Raw genomic sequence first — 27,628 nt, 5'->3', positions numbered from 1 at the left:
ATGTCCATCCAGTGAGTATGCCCGGGGCCGTTTCCAAGTGCCCGCGGGGGCCGACGTGAGCGGCGGCTTCGGGGGGCCCCGGGGGGGCGACGGCCTGCTCACGGCCTCGGGCCTCGGAGGGGACACTCTCCTCCTGTTCATGGATTGAAGCAAATACCCAGAACTGGGGGCGACGTTGCCGCGGGATTTTTGTCAACCAGCCTAGGCAGCGGCAGAGGCCCGGGAACTAAGCCCGGGGGGTGGGGGAAGTGAGCTTAGGGGCCCGCCTGCCCCTTGTGCGGTGTGGCACCGGGTGGAGGAGTCTGCGCAGGGTCCCCTCCCAGTCACAAAGTGGGCCCAGAGTGACGAGGCGGGGGACAAAGGCAGGACCCCGGTCCCCCGGTCAGAGACTGTACTGTGGCCCCCGCGGCTGGGGAAGAGCCGAGCAAAGGTGGGGAGCGGGGCACCAGCTGGAGAGGGGAGCGGGGCCGAGGGCCCGGCTTGGGCGCCTCAGCAGTGGGGATGCAGCTGGTCCCAGGGATGCGGCTGGTCCCGGGGATGCAGCTGGTCCCAGGGATGCGGCTGGTCCCGGGGATGCGGCTGGTCCCAGGGATGTGGCTGGTCCCAGGGATGCGGCTGGTCCCGGGGATGCGGCTGGTCCCGGGGATGTGGCTGGTCCCGGGGATGCAGCTGGTCCCAAGGATGCGGCTGGTCCCGGGGATGCGGCTGGTCCCGGGGATGCGGCTGGTCCCGGGGATGCAGCTGGTCCCAGGGATGCGGCTGGTCCCGGGGATGCAGCTGGTCCCAAGGATGCGGCTGGTCCCGGGGATGCAGCTGGTCCTGGGGATGTGGCTGGTCCCGGGGATGCAGCTGGTCCCAAGGATGCGGCTGGTCCCGGGGATGCGGCTGGTCCCGGGGATGCAGCTGGTCCCAGGGATGCGGCTGGTCCCGAGGATGTGGCTGGTCCCAGGGATGTGGCTTGTCCCGAGGATGTGGCTTGTCCTGGGGACACAGGCCACAGCAGAGGCCGAGGGGAGGCTGCATCCCCGACATGGGCACAGCGCCCAGGACAGCCCTGCCCCGCAGCCGCAGCTGCTGGCCCCACACCAGCACCCACCCCGAGGCTGCCCCAGGCCCCCCAGCCCGGCCAGTGCCCGGCGGCGTCCTGGGGGCCGACGTGGGCTTCTCCCCGCCCTCGCCACCTTCTCAGAGTGGAGCATCCCGCCGGCGGTTACAAGAAGCTGTTTGAAACCGTGGAAGAGCTGTCGTCGCCGCTCACCGCCCACGTGACAGGTGGGTCTCACCCGGCCGGAGCCACCTGCGCCTTTGGGGGGAGGCCCCTCCCTGTGGCTCCTGGGTCCCGGCACCTGCGGGCGGGGGGATCCATCCCGGGGGCTACACGGAGGGCGGCTGTGCCAGGAACCCAGCTCCCACCATTCGCTTTGCCTCCCTAGTGTAGACACATGCTGTGTGGCCGCGATGCCCGGGTTCGAGCCCGGTGCCTGATGTGGGCCTGGCACAGGGACACGTCCTGGGAGCGTCTGTCCATCAGGGTCGGGACAAGTAGGCACCCAGGACACATGTCCGGGGAGGTCAGGGTACTGGGTGCGGGGCCGCGCCGCCTGTGGGCCCCCCTAGCCACGCGGGGCAGGGCTCACAGCAGCCGCAGCGTCCCGCTCGTGGGAACCCCTCATGGGACTTGACGGTGCCGACCTTCAGTTCCCTCACCTCGTGGGGACGTCGTGCAGGTCGCATAGGATGACCCGGGCTTCACCTGGGGCCGCTCTGCAGTCAGCAAGCGCCGGCCACGCGCTCGTGTCACCAAGGACCCCGTGACCCACCCGGCACACGCGGCGTGGGCTCGCAGGTCCCTTCCCCCCGGGCCCTCTCCCCTAAAGTAATGGGGGAGCCAGTGCTCCCTGTCGGCCCACGTGACGGTGACAGCGGGCCCGCAGGCCAGCGATGTGCCGTGGGCTCGGCCTCACCTTCTCCAGGTCTCACCCGACCTAGAGGTTCCTATGGAGCCGCCGCCGAACCCGAACTGTAGGAGGTGATCCATGTGTTTAAAAAAAAAAAATTGGTAAGGACCAAGCAGACACGGCGCCCTTCGGAGGCTCGGAGGGCACGAACCTCACCGCTTAGGCCGACCTTTGTGCGGGGCCCCGGCCAGCGCCCTCGCCCGGCGGGAGCCGCTCCCTCGAGGATGGAGGATCGAGGAACGGAGCTCGGTGCAAGGACGCCAGCACCCCTCTCGTCCCATTCGAGTGGTCTCTGCTACGGGAGCATCTTCCCCGAGCGCCCCGTCCCCGCTCCCAGTGCACCCCTCCCGCCCCTCGCTCCATCCAGCTCGATCAAGAGATTTGCGATTCCTCTTAAAAGCGAGATGGCAAAAGAGGCAAACGTGTTGGCATCGGGGACAATCTGTTAGGAGCAGGAACCCGTTTGCCCCGCGATGCTTTTCCTCAGCTCCTTCCAACCTCGCGCCCAGGGTCAGGCACCCCGGGGTGCCCCCCACCGCGTGGTCTCCCAGCGAGGGGGGTCGTATCCGCGGGCACCCAGTGAGGGCGGGCGGCGCGAGGCCGCCAACGAGAGCCATCGCCGGCCCCACCGAGGCGCGGGGCTGAGCGGCCACCACCACCGCTGCCCCCGAGCAGCGCCCAGCCCAGCGACGGGCCGGCCGAGCGGTGACGCTCCAGGTGTCCCCTTGGTCGCAGGCAGGATCCCGCTCTGGCTCACGGGCAGTCTCCTCCGATGCGGACCGGGGCTCTTCGAGGTTGGATCTGAACCATTTTACCACCTGTTTGACGGACAAGCCCTTCTGCACAAGTTCGACTTTAAAGAAGGACACGTCACCTATCACAGAAGGTAAAGAGTCCCAGCTCCTCCTCCTGCCGGGCTGGGACCTGGCTCGGCTCCTCCTTCCACGCCCTTCTCAACTCCTCAACCCCAAAAGCTGACTTAGGATTCGCTTCCTGCCAGAACCCACCGGCCCAGTCCGTGGTCCCAGGTCCCCGGGAGCTGCGCCACCGCACAGGTGAAACCAAGAATAGGGCCTTCAGCTCCAACACGCCCGGCCTCAAAGTCTGTACCTACCAGACACCACTTGCCTAGATGGGCAAACTTTGCCAAGATGTTACTCTCTAATTCTCGTTTTTATCACCTATAAAATTCTTTTTTAAAAAGATTTATTCATTAATTTATTCATGAGAGACACAGAGAGAGGCAGAGACCCAGGCAGAGGGAGAAGCAGGGTCCCTGGGTCCCTGCGGGGAGCCCGATGCGGGACTCGATCCCAGGACCCCAGGGTCACGCCCTGGGCCGAAGGTAGATGCTCAACCACTGAGCCCCCCCGGGGCATCCCATTGTCATCTATAAAATTCTACTTTAGGGCTCATTACGAGGATTAAATGAGGTACCTGGGAAGCATTAGTAATAATAAGTTCTTATTATTACAGTGACTATTATTAGACCATTGGTTCTCTTGACTCCTTTTTTCTTTCTTCTTTCTTTCTTTCTTTCTTTCTTTCTTTCTTTCTCTCTCTTTCTTTTCTTTTCTTTCTTTCTCTTTCTTTCTTTCTTTCTTTCTTTCTTTCTTTCTTTCTTTCTTTCTTTCTTTCTTTCTTTCTTTCTTTCCTTTTTTTTAATAATCCAAAAGGTCCCTGGGAAGGAGGGAGGAGTGGCACAAAAGGGAAAGGACCAAATTACGTCATAATGAACAAGAAAGAGAAGTTCTCTAAGTACAGGAGGTTGTTGCTAAAAGGCTCCAAGGCCCAGGCCATCGCTCCAAGCGCCCATTACCACCACCACGAATAGTTTGTCTTATGCTTTAATAATCAGACCTGGGTGATGCTTTGTTGATCACCGCAGGGGTTAGGAACTCCAAGGAGACACCCAAAGGGAGAGCGGGTGGAGGCCTGAGGCCGTCAGGATAACTCAGACTGTAACACAAGAGACATAGATCCGGTCAAACAAAAATTTAGCCAAGAAGTCAGACAAAGGGGATCCCTGGGGGGCTCAGTGGTTTAGCACTGCCTTTGGCCCAGGGCGTGACTCCGGGGTCCCGGGATCGAGTCCCACGTCGGGCTCCCGGCACGGAGCCTGCTTCTCCCTCCTCCTGTGTCTCTGCCTCTCTCTCTCTCTCTCTCTCTCTCTCTCTATCATAAATAAATAAGTAAATAAATCTTTAAATTAAAAAAAAAAAGTCAGACAAAGCTTTCGCATGTTGCCCAAACACCTTGGCACTTTTTCCCTTTTGTGACTTTTGTTTCTTCATCTGTGAAATTTTAAATCTCATTATATGGATTGAGGAAGTGCAAAATCAGATTTTAACTGGCTTCCCACCTGAGAAATCCTAGGAGACATATGGGATAAGGTTGAGGAGTTCTGATGGGGCAAGATACCGGAGTCGAGAATACATATTTTTTTTCTTTATTTTTAATTTTTATTTTTTGAAAACTGGTTCTTTAAAAATAAAACTGAAAAACTACAAGCAAGAGCAATCAGAAAAGAGAAATGTCACAAATTATCAAAATGAGTTGAAAATAGTACATCATTACAGAACAAAGTTGTTAAAATGATGAGGATTTTTAAAAATGATGCTGCAATAAAGAGATAGTAACAGAAAAAAATACTCAAGTGTTCATTACATAGTAGAAATAATACATAATCTCATAAAGTAATAATCATTTGATGAAAAAGATATAAAGCTACGAAAACTTTAGGGACTGCTCCCAAATATTTCAAAATTCCTAAATCATTATTTTGCATTACATAATTAATGTTAAACTAGCCAAGTTAGGGGCACCCGTGTTACTTGGTCAGTTCAGCGTCTGCCTCCGGCTCAGGTCATGACCCCAGGGTCCTAGGATAGAGCCCTGCTCAGCAGGGAGACTGCGTCCCTCCCCACCGCCCCCTGCCTACCACTCTGCCCACTTGTCAAATAAGTAAATAAAATATTTTTTTTAAAAAAATAAAAAGACAGGGATCCCTGGGTGGCGCAGCGGTTTGGCGCCTGCCTTTGGCCCAGGGCGCGATCCTGGAGACCCGGGATCGAATCCCACGTCGGGCTCCCAGTGCATGGAGCCTGCTTCTCCCTCTGCCTGTGTCTCTGCCTCTCTCTCTCTCTCTGTGACTATCATAAATAAATAAAAATTAAAAAAAAATAAAAAATAAAAAATAAATAAAAAGACAAAACTAGCAAAATTAAACTTTCAAAATGAGGAAAAAACAGGAGTGACATAAAGGAGGTTGAAAGGACTATAATTCGGCACACCAGCTTTTGTATCTCTCGCTTCCGTGTGAGGTTGACGGGTTAGAGGCCGCAGGAAGGGTCCACGGAGGCCGTGTGTGACCCACCGTGGAGGCTGCGTGGTGCGAGGCGGAGAAGCTCTAACCCAGCTCCCTCCCATGTGCCCATCACTTGACTTCTCCGCTCGGACACGGCAAGTCCAAGCCAGGAGCCTCCAGTTCCTCATCTGCCACTGTGAAGTTTATCTTATAATTTATCTTATAATTTATCTTATAATTATCTTATAATATATCTTATAATTTAAGTCTTCATACATTTAAGCTCATAGCACACGGCCTCCTTCTCTCTTAGTCACCCTGAGAAAGTGGCCAGACCACACCCTTCATTCTTCCTGGTGTCATTTATGATCCCGACGTCGTGAGGACACACAGGAGGACCATTCTCGGCTCCGTGTGGGCCACACGGGTTGCCCCTGCCCATGACCCTTTCCCATGTCTCCGTGTCCTTCAGGTTCATCCGCACCGATGCTTACGTCCGGGCAATGACCGAGAAAAGGATCGTCATAACGGAATTTGGCACCTGTGCGTTCCCAGATCCCTGCAAGAATATATTTTCCAGGTTATTGAAACTTGACTGCATGTTATTGAATAAGACATTTTACATTAGCCCTTTTCTTTCACAGCTTGAAGGTTACTGGACTGAAAAACTCCGTTTGCTTCTGTAGGTTTTTTTCTTACTTCCGAGGAGTGGAGGTCACTGACAATGCCCTTGTTAACGTCTACCCAGTAGGGGAAGATTACTACGCCTGCACGGAGACCAACTTCATTACAAAGATTAATCCTGAGACCCTGGAGACAATTAAGCAGGTAGGACGAAATGCTCAGGCGACGTTGCTCAAGAATTTAGAATTTGCAGTTTAGATTTAACTGCAATTTTGGGGAAAGCTCATGAGGGCCAGATAGATTGTCTTGCTGCCTCGCTTTGTCATCAACTACTAGCCATGTGACACGAGGCACTCTTTATCTACAAAATTTTAAATATTTATTTAATATTATATTAATATATTATATTATTAATATATTGTTGATATATTATATATTAATATATTAATGCATATTATATATATTAATATAATATTATATGGGTTGGGGGAAAACCTTATAAGATGCCTAACATGTTCATTCATTTATTTGTGACACAAATATTTATGGAGTCCCTTCCATGCATCAGAACTTCTACTAAAGGCAAAGGAAACATCAATAGGTAAGACAACACGGATAGGTCAAAAATTGGGAAGCTGTTTAGCTAATGGGAAGCTACTGAAACTTTTTACTCAGAGAAATGGTATAAGCAGAGCTCTGCTTTAGGATATTTGATCCGGAAGCCAAGCATAAGCCGTAGGGGAGGACGAAAGAGATAAGGGATAGTTGGAGACAGGTGAGGTAGAATTTAAGGCCAGAACTAGAAATTCAGTGTAGTAGAAACAGAAAGGAAAATAGTCCCAACCCTGGGTCTCAGGGTCACTAATCTGTAATTCTCAGCAGACTATTTATTAAGGCTTAACATATCCTCTCGATAGCTCTTTCTTGTTTTTAATGTGCGTTTGTGACCATATAAGCGTATATGTGAGCTCACGTGGAGAAGACCTGAAGCTGAATCCCAAACCACTCATTCAACTCTGATAAGTGAGTCTGTCCTCACCTTGCTATGGTCATATGACTGCACCTGTAAGGCTCAGGCACAGCTCCAAAATAGCCTTTATTCGGGGGCCAAGTCGCATCATGAGCATCACCGCACCTTGACGTCATATAAAAATATGCTCGGAAAAATTAGAGATTTTTTTTTTTTGAGATTTTTAAAAATTACCATTACTAAAATAGGCTCCTAATCAGTGCCTTTGCCCCCAGCCTGATTCTCTTAAACACAACTTCTCTGATTCGGGAGAAGCAACTTTTCTAAAAGAGGAGTGTGAATGTGTTACTCTACCCGAGGCTCCCACGGTTCCCAAGGTAAAGTCCACACCGGGCTCTGCTGGCTGGCGGGTCCTTGCTTCTCTTCTCCGCCACACTTTTCACAGCAGCCACGTTCAATGACTAGTCATCTCCAGCCAGCACCTGCTACTTCACAATTCAATGCTTGTGCATTAGGGATCCCGCTCCTGGAACACCTGTCATCCTCTCCACCTGGCTAATCTCTGCTCGTCTCTCACGCATCCGTTGGGCACTGCCCTTGAGAGCCCGGCCTAATCTCCCAGTGTGGGTTAGATGACCCTTCTCTACAGACACCCTTTGCCTTTGCCAGCAATGCAGCATGTTATACACCAGCTTACTGGCCTAACAGTGCTCTCAGATAGAACTTTCTACCACTGAGGACTTGGAAAGTGGCTAATGTGATGGAGGAACTGAATTTAAAGTGTTGTCTAATCATAACCAATCCACCTCAGATTACGTATGGCTACCACACTGGACAGCACCAGTCTAGACTGCAGGGTTTTTTTAAAAAAGATTTTATTTATTTATTCATGAGAGACACAGAGAGAGAGGCAGAGACACAGGCAGAGGGAGAAGCAGCCTCCATGCAGGGAGCCTGACGTGGGACTGGATCCTGGGACTCCAGGATCACACCCTGGGCCAAAGGTAGATGCTTAACCGCTGAGCCACCCAGGGATCCCCATAGACTGCAGTTCTCGAAAGCGAAGGCCGTCCCTCTTCTCCTAGACCCTAGCACAGCGATAACAGAAACTCAAAGAGCACTTGAGAATGAATGAATGAATGAATGAATGAATGAATGTCTTGCCTATTGCTTAAGTAAGAATGCTAAAAACTTCCCTTTAAAACAAACTCTCCCTATAACAGAAAGAATTTTGTTTAAATAAATACACACCTCATCAATTATCCATTCAATAAATCTGTACTGAGCAGGTCACAGGAGAGATTCTCGCACTGATGTTGGCAGCGTGTGGCTCTGTAGCCTTGAAGAAGTCACGTGACCTCTCTCGGACCTCAGCTTCTCTTTCTGTAAACAGATTTATGCTAGATTTGTGATTTTGAATTTCTTATGAGACTCCAAATTGAATTAAAGCGCTAAATCTTCTCTCCACAAACATTTGCGTGTAATTCCAGGAGATTCATGGTTCTCCTGAAGTGTATTTAGGTTGACTCTATACTAAGTCGAATCCTGGGGTTTCTTTCGGTTCCAGACTTCTACTCTGTGCAAGCCGCTGGATTTGGTGTCTAGGGACTACTCTACAAAATTGCCATTTTTGTAAAAATAAAAATTATTGTACATCTCAGCAACTTCACACAACTCATCTAGTACAATAAGGGGGATGGAAAGAAATCCGAGGATTCAAATGATCAGTTTGAGGACAACCCACATGTGCAGAAGGAAAGTAACTAAGCAGAGCTGTGTATGACGATCTCCACGATTTCCGAGGTGCGGGGCTTCAGCACGAGGGTCAGAGGGAGCTCTGCACCGAAGATAGGAATTCAGGCACCCTTGAACGAGGGTAGAGACCAGAAAGATGGAAGGAAAGGGAAAATGCTCTTTGGGTGAGGGTGCAAGCCGTGTTCGGTGAGACCTGGGGACGAAGGGGTAGCAGAGTCTTCCTCCTTCCGTGGATGACACCTCCTCTCCTCCCGCAGGTTGATCTCTGCAACTACGTCTCTGTCAATGGAGCCACCGCTCACCCCCACATTGAAAATGATGGGACTGTTTACAACATTGGTAATTGCTTTGGGAAAAATTTTTCGATTGCCTACAATATTGTAAAGATCCCTCCACTCCAAGCAGGTCAGTTTACCAAGTTGACTCGTCTTAGATCGAGTATCGATACTGTGAGAGAATTCCTGGAAACGCGGGGGTTCCTGGAAATGTCAGGAGGGCACTATCCACGCGCAGTTAAATGCCTCTCAGATTGCCCCTGCCCCAGCCCACCAGGGACCAGAGCACAGGAGCACCCGAGCACAAAGTGACAGCTTGAAAATACAGAGAGCAAGGGGCCAAGTCGTATTCCACAGCGTTTCGAGAACGTACTGCATAGGACTACTTGCTCGTGCAAGGGTCAGACTCAAATTCAGGAAGTGGCTATTGAGGGCCGACTCCTCCGTATGCCAGGCAGAAGTAAATTTCTAAACAAACGTGTCAGTGTTCAGAGTAGCACACGCACAGGTATGAGAGGGTGCTAAGTGGTTTGCGTGTGTGTGATTCCCAAAGACACAAACAAATCTATGAACTCATATTAGGAAGGAGAGAACTCTTTAGAATTCTCCATTCATCCTCCATTCATTGCCAGAAGATTTGATAACCATCTTGGTAAGAGAATTATTTGTGTGTGTGTGTGTATAATTATATATATCAGAATTATTTGAATATATATTATATATAATAACAGAATTATTTATGTATATATATAATTATATATATCAGAATTATTTGAATACATATTATATATAATAACAGAATTATTTGTGTGTATATATAATTATATATATCAGAATTATTTGAATATATATTATATATAACAGAATTATTTGTGTGTATATATAATTATATATATATCAGAATTATTTGAATATATATTATATATAATAACAGAATTATTTGTGTATATATATAATTATATATATCAGAATTATTTGAATACATATTATATATAATAACAGAATTATTTGTGTGTATATATAATTATATATATCAGAATTATTTGAATATATATTATATATAACAGAATTATTTGTGTGTATATATAATTATATATATATCAGAATTATTTGAATATATATTATATATAATAACAGAATTATTTGTGTGTATATATAATTATATATCAGAATTATTTGAATATATATTATATATAATAACAGAATTATTTGTGTATATATAATTATATACATCAGAATTATTTGAATATATATTATATATAACAGAATTATTTGTGTGTATAATTATATATATATCAGAATTATTTGAATATATATTATATATAATAACAGAATTGTGTATATATAATTATAAATCAGAATTATTTGAATACATATTATATATATCAGAATTATTTGTGTATATATATTATTTGAATATATATTATATATAATAACAGATTTATTTGAAAATATATATGTGTGTGTATATATATATATATATATATATACACACACACACACACACACACACACACACACGTGGATCTCTGTTTCGTGTTACATAGCATGGTTGTCAAGGTGTAGTCCCTGCACCAGCAGCAGCATCACTTGGGAAGCTGCTGGAAATCCAGAGCCCCACCTGTGGTTGCCAAAAGGAGGAATTCTGGGTGTGGGCCTGCAGTTAGTATTTTAAGAAGCTCTTCACGTGATTCTGATGCACGCTAAGGTTGGAAGGCCACTGACATAGTAGTCAACAAACTTTAATGTTAAGAATTACTCGGGACGCCTGGGTGGCTCAGCAGTTGAGCGTCTGCCTTGGGCTCAGGGCCTGATCCAAATTTCAGGGATCGAGTCCCACGTCGGGCTCCCTGCAGGGAGCCTGCTTCTCCCTCTGCTTATGTCTCTGCCTCTCTCTGTGTCTCTCATGAATAAATAAAATATTTTTTTAAAAAAGAATGTACGGAACGGAGGACACAAACCCATGTACAGCATACTTCACAGGCAACTTGAGAGATCACGAAAGGCATTTTGACCCCACTAAAGTCTTGCCTTACTCACCGGCAGCACCTACCACTTCCAACTGTGAGATGCGACCCCACTGTCCTCTGCCCGTCACGACACGGTTTTGAGCACACTTTTCCAAACCTGCTGCTGTTTGGATTTTCCTGGGTGACCGCAGCTTCCCGGGAAGTTTCCCTAAGAAATGCCAATGACGGAGAAAATGAAAAGAAGCCCTAAAAAAACAAATAGCCCCAAGATCTGCAAATGTATTTCTTTACTTGCATAAGCTGTTCTAAATGCTTTGTATTAAAAGAGAAAGAAAAAAAAAAAGAGGCTTTTCCGAAGCCTTTTAAAACCGCTTTATTTCAGACAAGGAAGATCCAATAACCAAGTCCGAGGTCGTCGTACAATTCCCCTGCAGCGACCGATTCAAGCCATCGTACGTCCATAGGTAACTTGAAGGCCCTGCTGTGAATCTTCAGGAAAACTCAAGTTTAAAGATCTGCTTTGCCTACCTTTGATACCAATCCCGATCACGACATTTTCTTGCAGAAACCTAGATTTAAATGTAATTAATTTCACGTGGGCACCGTTGATTCCTACCCACCGTGCACAGATTTCTTTGTGGTTTGAGAATCAGCCCCTCCCGTTCACAAATCTACTTGTGTCTCTAAACAGTTTTGGTTTGACTCCCAACTATATTGTTTTTGTGGAGACGCCAGTCAAAATTAACCTGCTCAAGTTCCTTTCTTCGTGGAGTCTTTGGGGAGCCAACTACATGGATTGTTTTGAGTCCAATGAAACCATGGGGGTAAGTCGGGCATTTACTTGTCACGCTTATGATTCTGAAGAAGGTGTTTCATAGTGTGCACTGTTTTCCCTTATAAATGCATCAAAACCTTTTCCTCACTTTTTTTTTTCCTCATTTTTCAAGGTTTGGCTTCACATCGCTGACAAAAAAAGAAAAAAGTATCTCAATAATAAGTACAGGACCTCTTCCTTTAATCTCTTCCATCATATCAATACTTACGAAGACAATGAGTTTCTGATTGTGGATCTCTGCTGCTGGAAAGGGTAAGAGAGGACATCGGATAATGTCACATCTCCGGTCGTGCCTAGAAATTAGGGCCCCTTTTTCGGAGATGCTGCTCTCAATATTTAATCCGAATTACATCTAAAAAAAAAAAAAACTCAGAAAGCCAGAAGTGTGCTTTGGTCGCAGAGTATCATTGAAAGAGCAGTCGGGAGGGTAGGAGGTAACCAGAAGCGCTCACAAAGTGAACGTGGAAACCATGGTTAATGATTGAAAATTGATCGGGTCTGTGAACCCGACCTGGAAATCAGGTGCTGTATGACCTGATAAGCGAATGTGACCTTAACTTCACTGCACCTAGACAAGATCCCTTGGGGCGCTTGACGTCTGCTCACTCTGGGTTTGGGAGAAAGAGGCGCGCTTGCTTTCCCGTGAAGACCAAGTCACCAGTGGCCCCTAGTGACGTAGATGAAAGGATAAAGGGACACAGGACAGAGGTCTCCAAGGCTGCTGTCGCTTGAGCATCTCCGCGAGGCGGCGTCCTTTGCTTGCCTAGGTTCTCGTGCCGCTTGGAGAGGCGTCCTGAGCCGAGTCTGGCTTGGGGGGTGAAGAGCAGACTCGACGGGATGAGCACTGGGTGTTATTCTGTATGTTGGCAAATGGAACACCAATAAAAAATACATTTATCATTAAATAAATAAATAAATAAATAAATAAATAAATAAATAAATAAATAAATAAATAAAGTAAACCCTTAAAAAAAAAAAAAGAGCAGACGGGCTGGGCCCTGGGTGCTGCAGTGGGTGGGGGTCCGCCTCCTGGCTGCAGCCCAGCTTCTGCTCTCGAGGCCGCTGACCTCCCGTCCCTCTGCCGCTGCCCACGCCCCTTGGCTCACTCCTGCCCTCGCTTGCTCACTCGCTCGACAATAAGCAAATCAATCAAAAAAATAAAGTAAAATAAAAATAAAAATGAGCAAATCAATACACCACACACACACACACACACACACACACACACCCCAGAGCAAGCAGGCACCCGTTCTTTTAAAAGACACGGATCATCCGAGATTATTTGCGATTGTCTGTGCTCACGTCTGGCTTTTTATTTTTGCAGATTTGAATTCGTCTACAATTACTTGTATTTAGCCAATTTACGTGAGAACTGGGAAGAGGTGAAAAAAAATGCCAGAAAGGCTCCGCAGCCTGAAGTTAGGAGATACGTGCTTCCTCTGAATATCGACAAGGTAAGGGCCTCTCCACGGTCTCAGACCCATCGGGCGCCTGCGCTCCCCGGGCCCGCCCGCCTGCCTTCTGCGCATACGTACGACCTTGCCATTTCGGAGCTGGAAGGAACTTTAAAAACACGCTCGTTCAACTCCCCTCCCCGAACGACGAGGACCCTGGGGCTGGGAGGGCGACGCGACTTAGCCAGAGCCGGCTGCAGCTGCGCCACAACGGAAACCCGGGTTTTAATGGTGAATCTGCGGTTCTCTCATTTGCAACGTCCTTGCAAAGCGTATTTCCCCAGTGAGTAGAGCAGGCCACGGATTCCTAGGACCCTCGGCAGGGATACACGTGATTTAATTTAAAGAACTTGAAATTCCAAAGAAACGAAGCGTTAAAAAGTAGCCCCCGCAGGGAAGTCAGGCCATTATTGTGGTTTTGACAAAACTCCTAGAAGTATCGGTGGAGGATGCGCATCCTCAATGGCCTTCGGCCGTCACCGTCTAGTCCTACTTTCTCTCCCTGTATTCAGTGGCCGTGTCTCTAGACTCTTGGATTAGCATCAAGAGGTCTCAGAGTGGTAGAAGGCCAGGCACCACCAAGGCAGGCGTGATTCTCACGAGAGGTACGTGAGCGCTCCCTGCCATCCGTGGGCGTACAACACGCACAAAGCGGGTGAGGCAGGTGCACGGAGGGTAAGTGTCCCCGAGGCTACACAGGGGTGGTGGAGAAGCAGCCCAGTTTAGGGGGAGATCGCTGGGCTCCCAGGCAAGCTGGTGAGGTCTCCGCAGGGTCGCGGGGGCGGTGAACGTGGAGGTGGCGCCTGGGTAAGCAGGTAGATGAGCTTCCAGACGGCCCGGGGGAGCAGGTAGATGAGCTTCCAGGTGCCCAGAGGAAGCAGGTAGATGAGCTTCCAGGCGGCCCGAGGAAGCAGGTAGATGAGCTTCCAGGTGCCCAGAGGAAGCAGGTAGATGAGCTTCCAGGTGCCCAGAGGATGCAGGTAGATGAGCTTCCAGGTGCCCAGAGGAAGCAGGTAGATGAGCTTCCAGGTGCCCAGAGGAAGCAGGTAGATGAGCTTCCAGGTGCCCAGAGGAAGCAGGTAGATGAGCTTCCAGGTGCCCAGAGGAAGCAGGTAGATGAGCTTCCAGGTGCCCAGAGGAAGCAGGTAGATGAGCTTCCAGGTGCCCAGAGGAAGCAGGTAGATGAGCTTCCAGGTGCCCAGAGGAAGCAGGTAGATGAGCTTCCAGGTGGCCAGGGGAAGCAGGTAGATGAGCTTCCAGGTGCCCAGAGGAAGCAGGTAGATGAGCTTCCAGGTGGCCAGGGGAAGCAGGTAGATGAGCTTCCAGGAGGCCCGGGGAAGCAGGTAGATGAGCTTCCAGGCGGCCCGGGGAAGCAGGTAAATGAGCTTCCAGGTGGCCCAGGGAAGTAGGTAAATGAGCTTCCAGGAGGCCCAGGAGCTGTCACAGGAGCAAGAGCTAATGGAGAAAGGCGAGGTCGTTGGTGGGGCTGGCACTGCAGCAGCATAGACGGCATGAGGGCGGCTGAGGCGCGGGGGGGTGGGGAGGGCTGAGGTGACACCGGGTACGCGGCCACCACCGGCTGAGGCCCACATGACGCCCGACGGTCGAGTCCAGTGAGGCCAGTCTTGGCGGTCAAGTCACAGCGCTCCTTAAATTAAGGACATGAAATCATTTAACTCGAATATCCCTCACCCCGCTCTCTCCGCGTCCGGCAAGAAGGAAAGGGACGGATGCTCGTAAATGCGCAGTGGTCGCTGCCCGAGGAAGACCCGCCCGGGGACGCGTGGAGAACTTCGGTGTCTCGTGTCCCCGAGGCCCTGCTCGCCTCCTCCCGGCGTCGGGGGCTCCACGCCAGCAGGTGCTGGTGGTCCCAGTGGGGCCGTGCGGAGAGCAGCGCAGAGTGTGGGACCGTGAGGACGGGGACGGTGAGGGTGAAGGGGTGGACCTTTTTATTTTTTAGGATTTTATTTATTTATTCATGAGAGGCACAGAGAGAGAGAGGCAGAGGCACAGGCAGGGGGAGAAGCAGGCCCCATGCAGGGAGCCCGACTCGGGACTCGATCCCGGGACCCCAGGGTCATGCCCTGAGCACCCCGGTGTCCCCGTGAGGTTGACTTCAAGTCAGACGGAGCCGGGCCTGCGGTTCCGCTCCGCCCCGTGCTAACTGGGTGATCTCACCTTAAGTTTCCTCTTATCTATTAAGAGCAACATTAACCTCCTTAAACTTCCTTCTCTTTGCATCCGTCCTCCGGGCCTGCTGCGGCCGCTCCGGGAGTGGACAGACGTCAGTCATTAGAGCCCTGGACACAGGGTAATCCTTAAAGTCAGCGTCAAAACAGGGTCACTAGGGGGCCCTGGCGGTGAAGGCCCCGTGAGGCCCACCCGTGGAAGGGGCGACGCCGAGATGAGGCTCAAGAAGGGGAGCAGAGCCCGAGGGGGCCGCAGGGCAAACAGGGCTCCGGGACGGTTAGGGCCGCACAGCCGCCCCTTCCTGAAGAGGCCGAGCGCCCGGACATGCGGGAGGAGAAAAGATGGGCAGCCCCAGCAGTGTGGGGCGTGTCACGTACAGAAAGAGCCGGGGGGGGGGGGTGGGGAGCAGGGGGGACGGGGGGGGCAGAGGGAGGGGGAGGGGGGGCAGAGAGGCCTCGCGGAGCTAAGAGGGGACGAGCCGCAGATGGCAGGTGCCACTTGCCAGCAGGTGCATGGGGACGAGGACTGAACCCTCCCCCCCCCCCCCCGCCCCCGCCAGATCTGGGGCCCAGGGCCGAGGGGGAGGGTGACGAAGTGGGGATTCCAGGCGCCAAGGGGGAGTGACTGGCAGGCGGTGAGCAGCGCCGGGGGGTCCACAGCTGGGGAGCGTGGCAGTGGGGGAGCGGCCCGCGGTGGTGGGAGGGGACGGGCTGGAGGGCACAGGGCGCAGGGCCGCCTGGCTGCTAGTTGGGACCGGCGGCGCCTGTCAGATGTGGCTTGTGTCGTTCTGCGCGGACGGCCGTGCCCTCACCTGGTCAAGAGCCAGAGTGACGGGGAAAGGCAGGGACCCGAGGTGTCAGCCCCCCGGCCGTGTGAACCCCATTCACCCCCCCTCACCGCCCGGGCGGGACTGCTCAGGCCTTCCTGCGTCTCAGGTGTGTCTGTGCAAACAGGAGGACACCACCTACGTCGCTGTCACCGGCCGCTCTCACACCCAGGGCCCGGTCGGCCGTGCGCCTGCCTTGCTCAGTCCTCAGCCCCGCGCAGTAGCCTCTGGTCCCCGCGGGCAGGTGCAGCCCCTGGTCCCCGCGGGCAGGTGCTCCCGTGGCCGGCCCGTGGGACGAGTGTCGTGGTGCCCGGGCCGGGCCCAGAGGGCGAGGTCCTCAGAGGTGGAGTGACAGGCTGAGGCACTCGTGTGTCTGCTGGAGAAGCGGACGCGGGAGGGGACAACGCGGGGCTGGCCTGCAGGGGAAGCCGGGGCCACACCGCGTGTGTCCTGCCCAGAAATTCCAACTGGGAACGGGAATGAAGTGACACGGGGAACTTCAGCTCACACGCGCGTAGATGGCTCGTGTGACACAGGCACGTGATGCGTCCCCCCCCCAGTGCCACAGGGCACCTCGAGGCCCCGTGTCACCAAGTCTCGCAGCGTCCCCTTCGTCCCACTTGCTCTTGGCCCAGCCCCGTCCTGCGAATCCTCAGCTGCCTCCTCGGGATTCACGGTCCCCCCCAGGAGGCTCCGCTCTGTCCTCTTCTCAGAGGCTCCTGTCTCCAGGCTTTAGCTTATTCTTTATTTTATTTTTTCACCTTTTTTTTCTTTGAACCAAACCCCAGCTCTCCCGAGGATGTGGGGGCTCCCGGCCACTCGCCCAGCCTGGGGCCAGCCGACCTGGGGTTGCCTCTGCGCTCTCCTGCTCCGGGCCTCCGCGACCGGCCAGCCTTCCCTCTGTCCATCCTTCCCTCTGTCCGTCCTTCCCTCCAATCGTCCTTCCTTCTGTCCATCCTCCCCTCCATCCTTCCCTCCATCCGTCCTTCCCTCCGTCCATCCTTCCATCCAACCTTCCTTCCATCCATCCTTCCCTCCATCTGTCCTTCCCTCCGTCCATCCTTCCATCCGTCCTTCCTTCCCTCCATCTGTCCTTCCCTCCATCCGCTCCTCGGATGCAGCCTCGTGGCACACACGTGTGCTCCCCCGCGTGACCACGGTCCCTGAACCACCACCCGGCCCCCCTCAACCGCCCCCCCCCGAGTCCTGGTCACTCTGCCCACCCATCCCGGGCGACGCTTCCCACAACCTGGCCTCTCAGGGCCTTGACCTCATCCCCTGACCTCATCTCCGTTCCACGCCGGCCACTCGCTCCCCCTGGACCCTTGACCCGCGCGGCCCGTGACTGTGGCTCTTCCCTCGGCTCCGTTCCCCGCGGGGCACCCTCGGGTCCCCCCGTCCCCAGATCACTGGCCCTGCTGCGCCTCCCACCAGAACCCTCCGGCCCCGCGACCTTCCCAACACGGCCCAGTCCCCTGAGGACTTACTTTTCCTCACCATTTCACTGAAGTCGCACCGTCAACAGCTATGATCCTAGTCCCCGTGTCCCCCGGCTCGTCCTGGCCGTTGGCCGCCCCTGCCGCCCCGCAGGCCCTCCCTTGTTGGGCTCAGCTCCCGCCTCCGTCCGCCTGTGCCTCTCGGGGTGCAGCTAAGGGCCGAACACAGCCTGTGAACTGGCCCATCTCGGAGCCCGTGAGCACCGGCCCACGGCCACATTCCCGACCTCATCACGCTCCCACTTTGCTAGTTGAGAGCTTCTCGGCCTCCTGGCCTCGACCTTCCAACACCTCCCGCCTCCACACTGTACCCGGCTGATGCCTCTGCTGCCCACTCCATGGAAACAACCGAAAGAAATCCTAAACCCGTCAGGTGTCTGCCGCCGACTCCAGCCCCCACCCCCAGCATCTGTACTCGGCGTGAATCATCTGTCGTCGCCCAGAACTGGTCCTCCCCAGTCTCCTCCCGTCCCCCCGGCCCCGACACCAGGCGGGCAATGCTCCCCGTTCTCCGTTATCACTACCTCCCCTCCCTTCCGTGGGCTCCTTCGCGTCCTGCTATTACTTTGCCCCCTTACACAATCCTTCTCTTGACTCTTCCTGCCCCCCGGGCTACCCGCACTCCTCTTACGCACCCCCAGAGGGGAGGGCGCCAGCGCTCGGCCCTCCGTCCTACCTTCTGTCCCTACGTTCATGCCCTGGGTCAACACTCACGCTTCAAAGCCACCTACGTCTGCATTTTCAATGTGCCTTGCAACGTTGGCTCGTGTATGGCCCTGCCAGCTCCATGTCTCCCTCTGGGTGTCCAGCAGACCTCTCAGGCTTAATGCGATGAAATCTAAATTTCTCCTCTTCCTCTGCCAAAAAAAAAAAAAAAATCACGCCCACCTGCAGTCGTCCCCATCTTTGTAGCAACAGCTCCAACCCTTCATTGTTCAGGCCAAACACCTCGGAGTCATCCTTGACTCCCGTCTTGGTTTCACGCCTCCTCCTGACCACCTACTGAAATTATAACTCACCAACCCTTCAAACCGTTGATCCTCCTAACTCTGCTGTATTTTTTCTTCCCATACACTTTATTAATTGATATTTATTGTTGATGCTCCCAGACTAGAATGCAAGCTTCATGAGTACGGGGCCTCTGTTCTCTGAATTATCCCAAGTGTCTAACATAGAGTCTAGTACAAAGCGTCTACTCAAGAATTTGATGCCGGTGTTAACAAATGTGCTCTTCGAAAGAGCTCATGGTACCCATTCCTTTCATAAATCATCTGAAAACCACCAGGCAGGGTAAGGGAGTGACAAGAGACCTTCGGCAACATCTGACTCAGTAGTTCTCCTTTGTATTTTTTTTTCTTCTCGACAACACAACTGTATGATTTCTTTCAAGCAAGATCAGAATCTATCCGAACTCTAAAGGAGATAAACCCTGTAAATGAACCCCTCGAGCCTGAAGCCTTCCGTTGTTCCACACAAGCCCCTCCTCAGAGCCCTACGTTTTCTTGAGGGCAATCTCGTTGTCCCCATGTGAGGGCCTAGAGGTTACGGGACAGCCGGTGACAGGGGCTCAGGAGGCTTTCCCGCGCTAGCTGCTGGGCTTGCCTTCCTATAGCTTTCGTCGGAAGGACGTAAGAAGGCACGGACGCGGGAGACAACACTCAGAGAGACTTTCCCCTCCTTCTCACTGAGCTTTCTGTCCTCCTTTCTCCCTAGGCCGACACAGGCAAGAACCTAGTCACCCTCCCCAACACGACGGCCACTGCAACTCTGCGCAGCGACGAGACCATCTGGCTGGAACCTGAGGTTCTCTTCTCAGGGCCTCGTCAAGGTGAGGTGATGTGAGAAAGGGAGAGTGAAAGGGAATAGAAGGGAAGGGAGAAGAAATGTGGGGGAAATATAGGAAAGGGAGACAGAACATGAAGACTCCTAACTCTGGGACACGAACTAGGGGTGGTGGAAGGGGAGGAGGGCAGGGGGTGGGGGTGACTGGGTGACGGGCACTGAGGGGGGCACTTGGCGGGATGAGCACTGGGTGTTATTCTGTATGTTGGCAAATTGAACACCAATAAAAATAAATTTATTATTAAAAAAAAAAAAACTGTCCCTCCCCGTCCAGAGACTGACTGGGTTTTCCTAAGCACATCCTCTATTTTGTAGCCTTTGAGTTTCCTCAAATCAACTATCAGAAGTATGGCGGGAAGCCTTACACGTACGCGTATGGACTTGGCTTGAATCACTTCGTTCCGGACAGGGTAACCGCTCCGTCTTACCTAATGCTAGAAAAGTAGTTTGAGGGATCCCTGGGTGGCGCAGTGGTTTGGCGCCTGCCTTTGGCCCAGGGCGCGATCCTGGAGACCCGGGATCGAATCCCACGTCGGGCTCCCGGTGCATGGAGCCTGCTTCTCCCTCTGCCTGTGTCTCTGCCTCTCTCTCTCTCTCTGTGACTATCATAAATAAATGAAAATTTAAAAAAAAAATTAAAAAAAAAAAAGAGAAAAGTAGTTTGAGTCACACCCTGGTCAAGTAAAGCACATGGACGGATTAACTGGTTGATTGTTCCTTCTCACAAGCAGCTCTGCAAGCTGAACGTCAAGACTAAAGAAACGTGGGTATGGCAAGAGCCCGACTCATACCCATCAGAACCCATCTTTGTTTCTCACCCAGATGCCTTGGAAGAAGATGATGGTAATGAAAGCAATGGATGTGTCTGAACCCTTTCTTTTCCTTGGAGTTCTCTATGTTAGTGTGTTAGAGGAGGAGTCACAGCGATAACCCCCTGCTGTTCTGATATGAGCCTTAACGTAATGCAGCACGGAAGAACTTAAACTTATTTGAAAAGAGGTGTCCTCTTATGGCCAATCTCATTGATTACTCATGGAAAAATGTTAAAGCACCATCTGGTGTCCTGATGGAACATCCATGTTGCTCTAGAAGGAGGGATGGATGAAGAAAGAACAGCATGAGTTGTAGGGTTTTGCCTTTTCTGACCTAGGTAAATTTCTGGAAGAGAACAGAGTTCTCAGGAGAGAAATGGGGTATTGCAACAGATCAAAGAAAATGAGAATGAGGCTGGGTGACCCGGCCTTGGGCTGCTTCTTTCAGCAAGCTGGACCTCCCGCCTGTACCACAGCAGCTCAATTACAAAGCATCAGTCTTTGTTGACTATTGAGTAGCTGGGGCACGAAGGTAGATTATATCCTCTGGGATTAAAATATGGAACACCACCGAGGAGTGAGTAAAATAAAGTATTATGGAGCCATTTCATGCTACATGATTTTACATAGACAGCCCATCCAGACAAAACTGCAAAGGTTTGCTCCCATTTTGTTGGAAGGAAGTAGGCTTCTAGCTAGGTCCTGGAGAGTACAGGATTCATCTACTTTACTGCTTTCAAGGTCTTTTAATATGTATTTTTCATTTGAGTGTCACAATACTTTTTTTTTTTTTTTGGCAGTAAGCTATGTTAAATCTTATGTTACAGATAAGAGCACAGACCCACCCATCAATAAGAATTTAATGAACATCTACTATGTCCTAGTGATTATAATAGGTTATTGGGATACAACAGTGGATAAGTCAGATATGGTCACTCCCTTCCTGGAGTTTATAGTCTAGGGAATATAAAGAGTTTGAAAGACCCCCTCAGGTGGTCACACGGCCAGATGGTGGAAAACCCAGAACAAGATATTAAATCATACGGTTTTCTTCATTTGTCAATGTAATATCTCCTATATTATTTCAGTGACATTTAATCTATGGTTCTGGGATTTTTTCAAATTTTAATTTAACATCGCTTTACTTTTGATTAACAGGTGTAGTTCTGAGTGTGGTGGTGAGCCCTGGGGCAGGACAAAAGCCTGCTTATCTTCTGATTCTGAATGCCAAGGATTTGAGTGAAGTTGCCAGGGCTGAAGTGGAGATTAACATCCCTGTCACCTTTCATGGACTGTTCAAAAAATCCTAAGTACATTCTAGCAAATTATATTTCTATTGACAAAGTCAAGAAAAAGTGAGGTCTGCAATCAAATTCTGTTCAATTTTAGCCTGCTGTATTACATGGTTTTAACTTGCAGATGCACACGATTTTGCAATATTTTACAGAAAGCACAGAGGGTAGCAAGCAATTCCTTCTAAAAAAAATGAGATTTAGATAATCATAATTTCTTTGTGATACAGGCAGACCATAACTAAAAACTCTTTTATATATTTAGCAATCTAATAGACAACGAATGTAGATTTATTAAACTTTCTTGTTCCTATTATGAAAGTGTATTTTAGGTGCCCATCTTCTCCAATTATTTTTTAACATTTAAAAGCCAAAGTTCTCTACACCTGATTGGTATGTGGCTTTGCTGAGGCAAGGCGGTACCATGCAAAAAGGCTAAATTACTAAATGTCAGACCAAACTTTTTCACAAACCAGGGACTATCATCTAAGAGTAATCCCAGTAATTAGTATATGTATATGTATGTGTATATATACCTAAGTGTATGTATATGTATATATATACACTCCTATTATTGTTACAAGATTCTCAAGCTTTATGACCTTCAACACTTCCATTTAATATAGGCAATTACTGATTATTTCTGATTTTACAATAAGAAAGCCTCTCTCTCTAATCAACTGACAACTTAATCTCTGTGATGTTATTTGATTAGAGCTATCTATTAAAAGCTTACATAACATCAAAGCAATTACACAGAGTAATGACTAATTTTTGAAATAACTTACACATAAAAAAATAACTTACACATAATTTGTACTTAAAATCAGAGTATAAGATCATGTCAGGAGGTTATGCTATGTTGTCTCATATTTAATTATATTTAAGCACTGTGCAACCAGCTGACTCAAGTGAAAGACAGAAAAAGAGAAAATATTAAAATTAACATTCAGATATTAATACATTTTAAATACTCTTATTTTTAAAATTATTCTCTTATTGCTACATGTTGAAAAATGGAGATTGACAAATAATTATATTCTCTATCTTAATCCTGGTATGCATTTTATGCTAAGTAAGAAAATTACATATATCATGGTATTTAAGATAATCAGCATTGTGTTTGACTAAGTAAAAATAGCTTGAAGGAACAGACTGACTCGGGTACTTGATGCACCCATTAGATTTCTTTATTTAGATAAAATGCAAACTCATTTTTAAAATTATAAATACTCATTGAAACACACTTCTCAAAGAAAATTTAAAATTACAGAAAAGTAGAAATTATAAAGTAGAATCATACAGAGCCCATCTAAGCTCAACTACTATTAAGACTAGGTACTATTCTTTTCCATCTTTTTTCCTTCCATAGTTAATGTAATCATTATTTCATTGTGGCTAGTTCTTAGCTAGAACTAGAAATTTCACCAAAGAAAAGAAAATGCCAGACAATCACATGGAATGGGTGACCATACATAAACACCAGCCTGTTAGTTTTTGTCCCTAGACATGGCATATGACATAATTCCACAAAGAAGACCATTTATCCATTTCTTTTAAAAATGCAGAGGATAAATCACTGAATAATTCCTAAGTTTTGTGCTTGATAAAATCTTCCAATTTAAGAGAATTCCTAAAGCTGCCCCTTCCTACATTTGCCAGCCACTTCCTGCCTTCTTCCCATTCATTTTCCATGAAGCAAGCCTTGCAATTTGGTGTGCCCAACTTTCCTTCTTTTGCAGGATCCCATTGTGAGCACTGTGCTCTGTGAAGATCACCACAGTGTTTGTTAAGATAGGGGAGAGGCAGATCTAACTAAAGTAACATCCTGCCAACATCATTTCACTATATAATCATTGCTAATATTATGCCAAGAAGGCTTAGGAGCTACTTTTAAGACCAAAAATGGAACATGGGCTTTACAATTTTTAATCAGAATAAGGAAGATTTAGGTCAGGCAAGAGGGACTAACTTAGAAATTCAGATTGGAAAAATTAAGGAACCTGCTTTCTAAGAACCAGAGCTACCCATTTGGAGCATCTAGAGAATCATATCCCATCTACAAACAAATAAATCCAGTTTAAGGAAAAAAATCAACTGAATTAAGACAAATAAACCTGTTCGTAGTAGTTATTTAAAAAAAAAAGTTATTTGAGACTTTTACTTTTTTCATTTTTATCATCTTATATTTGTCATAGTCAAGTCAATAAAACTTTTGAAAATACCATCAAAGGCTAATTAAAAACTGGTAAATGCTGTATGGCAAACAATCTAGACAGAGTCCCTGTGCTATATTCTAAACCAGAAAATAGCAATAGACAGCAAAGCCAGCCTACTTTCCAAGAATTCTGTGACAATATTATTCCATCATCCCACAGTCTGGCTAAAGAATAAAATTCAGTGCTTTCTTCTGTAAACTTGATAGGAAGAGTATCAATAATTAGGGATTAGGGGGCAGCCCGAGTAGCTCAGTGGTTTAGCGCCGCCTTCAGCCCAGGGCACGATCCTGGAGACCCGGGATCGAGTCCCATGTCGGGCTCCCTGCATGGAGCCTGCTTCTCCCTCTGCCTGTGCCTCTGCCTCTCTCTCTCTCTCTCTCTCTCTCTGTTTGTGTGTGTGTGTGTCTCCCATGAATAAATAAAATCTTTAAAATAAATAAATAAATAATAATAATAATTAGGGATTATAAGAAAATATGCTCTTAAAGAATCTCTAAAGAACATCCCTAAGGAACACCAAACCTGGTAAAATTCAGCGTCGGTGGGAAAACAATCTCTGAAAGATGGGAAGAAAGGAAACTCCCACTCTTTGACTGCCTTTTACTTTCAGAGAAAAGTGAAAGTCACTCCCAATGCTATACCCATCATGGTACTTCCTGTACCATTTTCAAGATGAGGGAAGGGAGGTCAAGTTACTTTTCTAATGAAAAGCAAAACTTAAACTAAGTCTAAACCTAACAGTTCCCCTTGAAAATTTGGTTTCTGATACCTTCTGAAATATTTCTACTTATTGAACATTTTTATTTCAAATACAACCACTATCATACTACTTAGTCATCAAGTCTGAGTGCAAATAAAATCTTTACCTGGTCAGGAACTCTTACTATTGATTAGTAGGCACAAATGTTTCTTAAATAATAGTGACCATATAGCAAGTATTTATTATGCCAGGGATTCTACTAATCAATCTCCATGAAATCCTATGTGTAGATTTAATAATCCTATGTTGCAGGTGAGGAAAGTGAAGCTCAATAATGTTAAATATCTTAGCCAAGTTTCCGCACAGAATGGTGATCTAATTCCAAATACTATCTGTCTCTGTTGGACACAGTGAACTACTACTTGGAGGTGGTTCACAATTTCAACATTAGATTACCACATTCTTTTGGATGATATCCAAAAAGTAGACATGCAGGAGATATTTCCCAATTCATTTGGAGCCCAGTATTACCCTGATAGCAATTCCAGACAAAAACATCACAAGAAAACTACAGAACAATATCACTTAGTAATTTATATGAAAAAAAAGTGGTCAAAAAATACTAGCAAACCAAATTCAACAATTCATAAAAAGGACCGAATCAAGTGGAATTTATTCTAAAAATTCAAGGTTGGCTTAACATCCAAAAATTAATAAATGTGAGTGACTGGTCTGAGTGGCTCAGTTAGTTAAGTGTCCGACTCTTGATTTTGCCTCAGGTCATGATCTTAGGGTCTCGAGATCCAGCACCGAGTCAGGCTCTGCACTGGGTGTGGAGTCTGCTCAAGATTCTCTCTCTCTCCCTCTGCCCCCCACCCCACTGCTCACAGGTGCACATGCGCTCTCTCTCCCTCTCTAAAAAAGAAATCAATAAATGTAATGCACATATTAATACAGTAAAAGACAAAACCACACAATCATCTCAGTAGATGCAGACAAAGCATTTGAAAACATTTAACAACTCTTCGTGGGAGAAACAGAAAAAAGCATTACAAGTAAAAAGGAATTTGTTCATCCAAATAAAAAGCATCTATGAAAAATCCACAGTTCACATGATGCTTTATTATGAAATATTGAATTTTGCCTCCCAAGATCAGGAGCAAAAGAAGGATGCCTCTCTCCCCACTAGTACTCACATTGCACTGGAGCTTTTAGCCACAGCAATTAGACAAGGAAAAGAAATAAAATGTAAAAGGAAGAATAAAACCATCTCTGTTCATGGATGACATGGTTTTGCATCAAAAACTATTAGAATCCATCAATTCTATCAAAACTATTAGAACTAATAAACAGTTCCACATAGGTGCAGGGTACAAGATCGGCATACTAGAACGTGCACAGTTGAGATTATGGAGAGTTTGCAGTAGGGGATAGGACATCAGAAGGAAAGCCAAGGAAGGGTGAAGGAGAACGAGAGGATGACCTGAAAATTCCAGGCCCCATAGTATGAGGGACTTGGGAAAGAAAGCATTCACCCCTTGCAAAGGCTTCAGAGATGCATTATTATCATAGTAGAGTCATGGTTTTTGTTTGTTTGGTTTGGTATTTGGGTTTTGTTTTGTTTTGTTTCTAGCCATGTTTTGGTTTCAGCAAAAGGAAAACAGAAAGTTCACAAGTGAGACTGAAGATAAAAAGGATCTAATTCACACAGAATTCTAGGGTTTCAGAGCTGGGCCTGTGGCAGATTAGAAAAGGCAATGCCTGGAACCCTAGAACTAGAGTCCGGAGTATGAAAGAGTATGAACAGAGATGAGGGATATCATGACTTCACTTCTGATGCACCAAAAGCACAAAGTGATTGAAAGGTCATGAGTGTTTAGGGACAGGAAGCAAGAACTACTAAGGGCCTCACGCTTGGCTCCTAATGATGGAGATGAGGAATCCTATAGAAGAGCAGTCTTAGCTTGAGGACACTGACACTCTTTGAGGCTTGCTGGTTTTAGTTGAGATGACGGTCTTACACTTTCTTGACCTCTACCAAATGGCAGCCTGACATGGGAGTCATCTCACTTACTCACTCACTCACTTTCATGTGCTCACTTTCTATGTTCTATACATTTTTCCTTGCATTAGCTCACTTAATCATTAGGTTATATCCTAATGATTAAATGAAGTAGATACAAAAAACCAATATTTGTAACAAGGAAGTCTGGCTCCAGAGTCTATGAGTCTAATCACACTGTAGGTGACATTTCAGATGATGAAAGAAATGGGAAAATATAATCACTTCCCTTGAGTCCACCTACAGACTTAAAAAGTCAGAATTATAAGAGAGCGTAGGACTCTCAGTAGTCCTTGTTTCTTTGACATCATCTACCCATCACCCATCATTATTATCTTCCCTGATAACGATGTTGTTAAAACTGTATCTACTTCTACCTTTGATTTCAGAGGTAGTTCTGAGTGCAGGACCATAACTGAGGAGAGGTTGAAATTAATATTTCTATCATCTTTGTTGGATTGTTCATGGAATCAAGACACTGTTTGGAGTTGCTTCTGTCCTGGTTAGTGCTTGGGAAACCACTAAAACTCATCTTGTACGACCCAGTATTCGAAATATCTCATATCCATGACCGTGGTATAGCTTTTGCTGCTAAAACAGCCACCAATGACCAGAGTTAACTTGGATGCAACTGCACAGGCAACTGTGGCCTTCATAAAAGTCTAAGCTCTCCACCTCCAGAAAGTTCTGCTTGCAAGGAGGATAGATGTTTAAAAGGACTTAACACTATAAGGCTTACTTTTCTAAGAAATGTTTATGGCCATCCCTGGGCCAAAGACAAAATAAATAGAGAAAAGCAAAACAAAATAAAACAAAACAAAATTCAATGCAAAATAGATCACCATCATCAACAACAAGAACAAAAATAAAGAACAGAGTAAATAAGACTGTGGGTTAGAGGAGATGATTTTTAAAATTCTCTGTACAATGGAATATTCCTCAGCCATTAGAAATGACAAATACCCACCATTTGCTTTGACGTGGATGGACCTGGAGGGTGTTATGCTGAGTGAAGTAAGTCAATCGGAGAAGGACAAACAT

General features: G+C 48.0%; 1 protein-coding gene and 1 long non-coding RNA gene across 3 annotated transcripts; one reads left to right on the top strand and one right to left on the bottom strand.

Annotated features, from left to right (window-relative positions):
* RPE65 (retinoid isomerohydrolase RPE65) lies at window positions 1-22,099 on the top strand. 2 transcript variants are annotated; one of them, XM_072833935.1, is made up of 14 exons: window positions 1-11; window positions 1,190-1,272; window positions 2,694-2,844; window positions 5,738-5,845; window positions 5,952-6,093; window positions 8,872-9,019; window positions 11,242-11,323; window positions 11,551-11,683; window positions 11,807-11,946; window positions 13,019-13,148; window positions 19,374-19,488; window positions 19,818-19,912; window positions 20,234-20,345; window positions 21,473-22,099. In XM_072833935.1, exons 1-14 carry the CDS (start codon window positions 1-3, stop codon window positions 21,622-21,624), a joined length of 1,602 nt encoding a protein of 533 aa, XP_072690036.1. In that variant the 3' UTR covers window positions 21,625-22,099. The 2 variants fall into 2 exon arrangements, with proteins under 2 accessions (XP_072690036.1, XP_072690037.1); XM_072833936.1 differs by lacking the exon at window positions 5,738-5,845.
* On the bottom strand, window positions 5,281-11,069 carry LOC140637505 (uncharacterized). The gene is made up of 3 exons (XR_012034595.1): window positions 10,930-11,069; window positions 8,111-8,242; window positions 5,281-5,824 (listed from the first exon to the last, which is right to left on the bottom strand). It is a non-coding gene; the product is annotated as an uncharacterized lncRNA (long non-coding RNA).
* Window positions 22,100-27,628: the final 5,529 nt, after the last annotated feature.

The sequence above is a fragment of the Canis lupus genome, chromosome 8, assembly GCF_048164855.1.
Source record: "Canis lupus baileyi chromosome 8, mCanLup2.hap1, whole genome shotgun sequence".
Taxonomy (NCBI): domain Eukaryota; kingdom Metazoa; phylum Chordata; class Mammalia; order Carnivora; family Canidae; genus Canis; species Canis lupus.
Note: the sequence above shows the minus strand (reverse complement) of the source record. Positions and strands in the feature narration are given on the sequence as shown.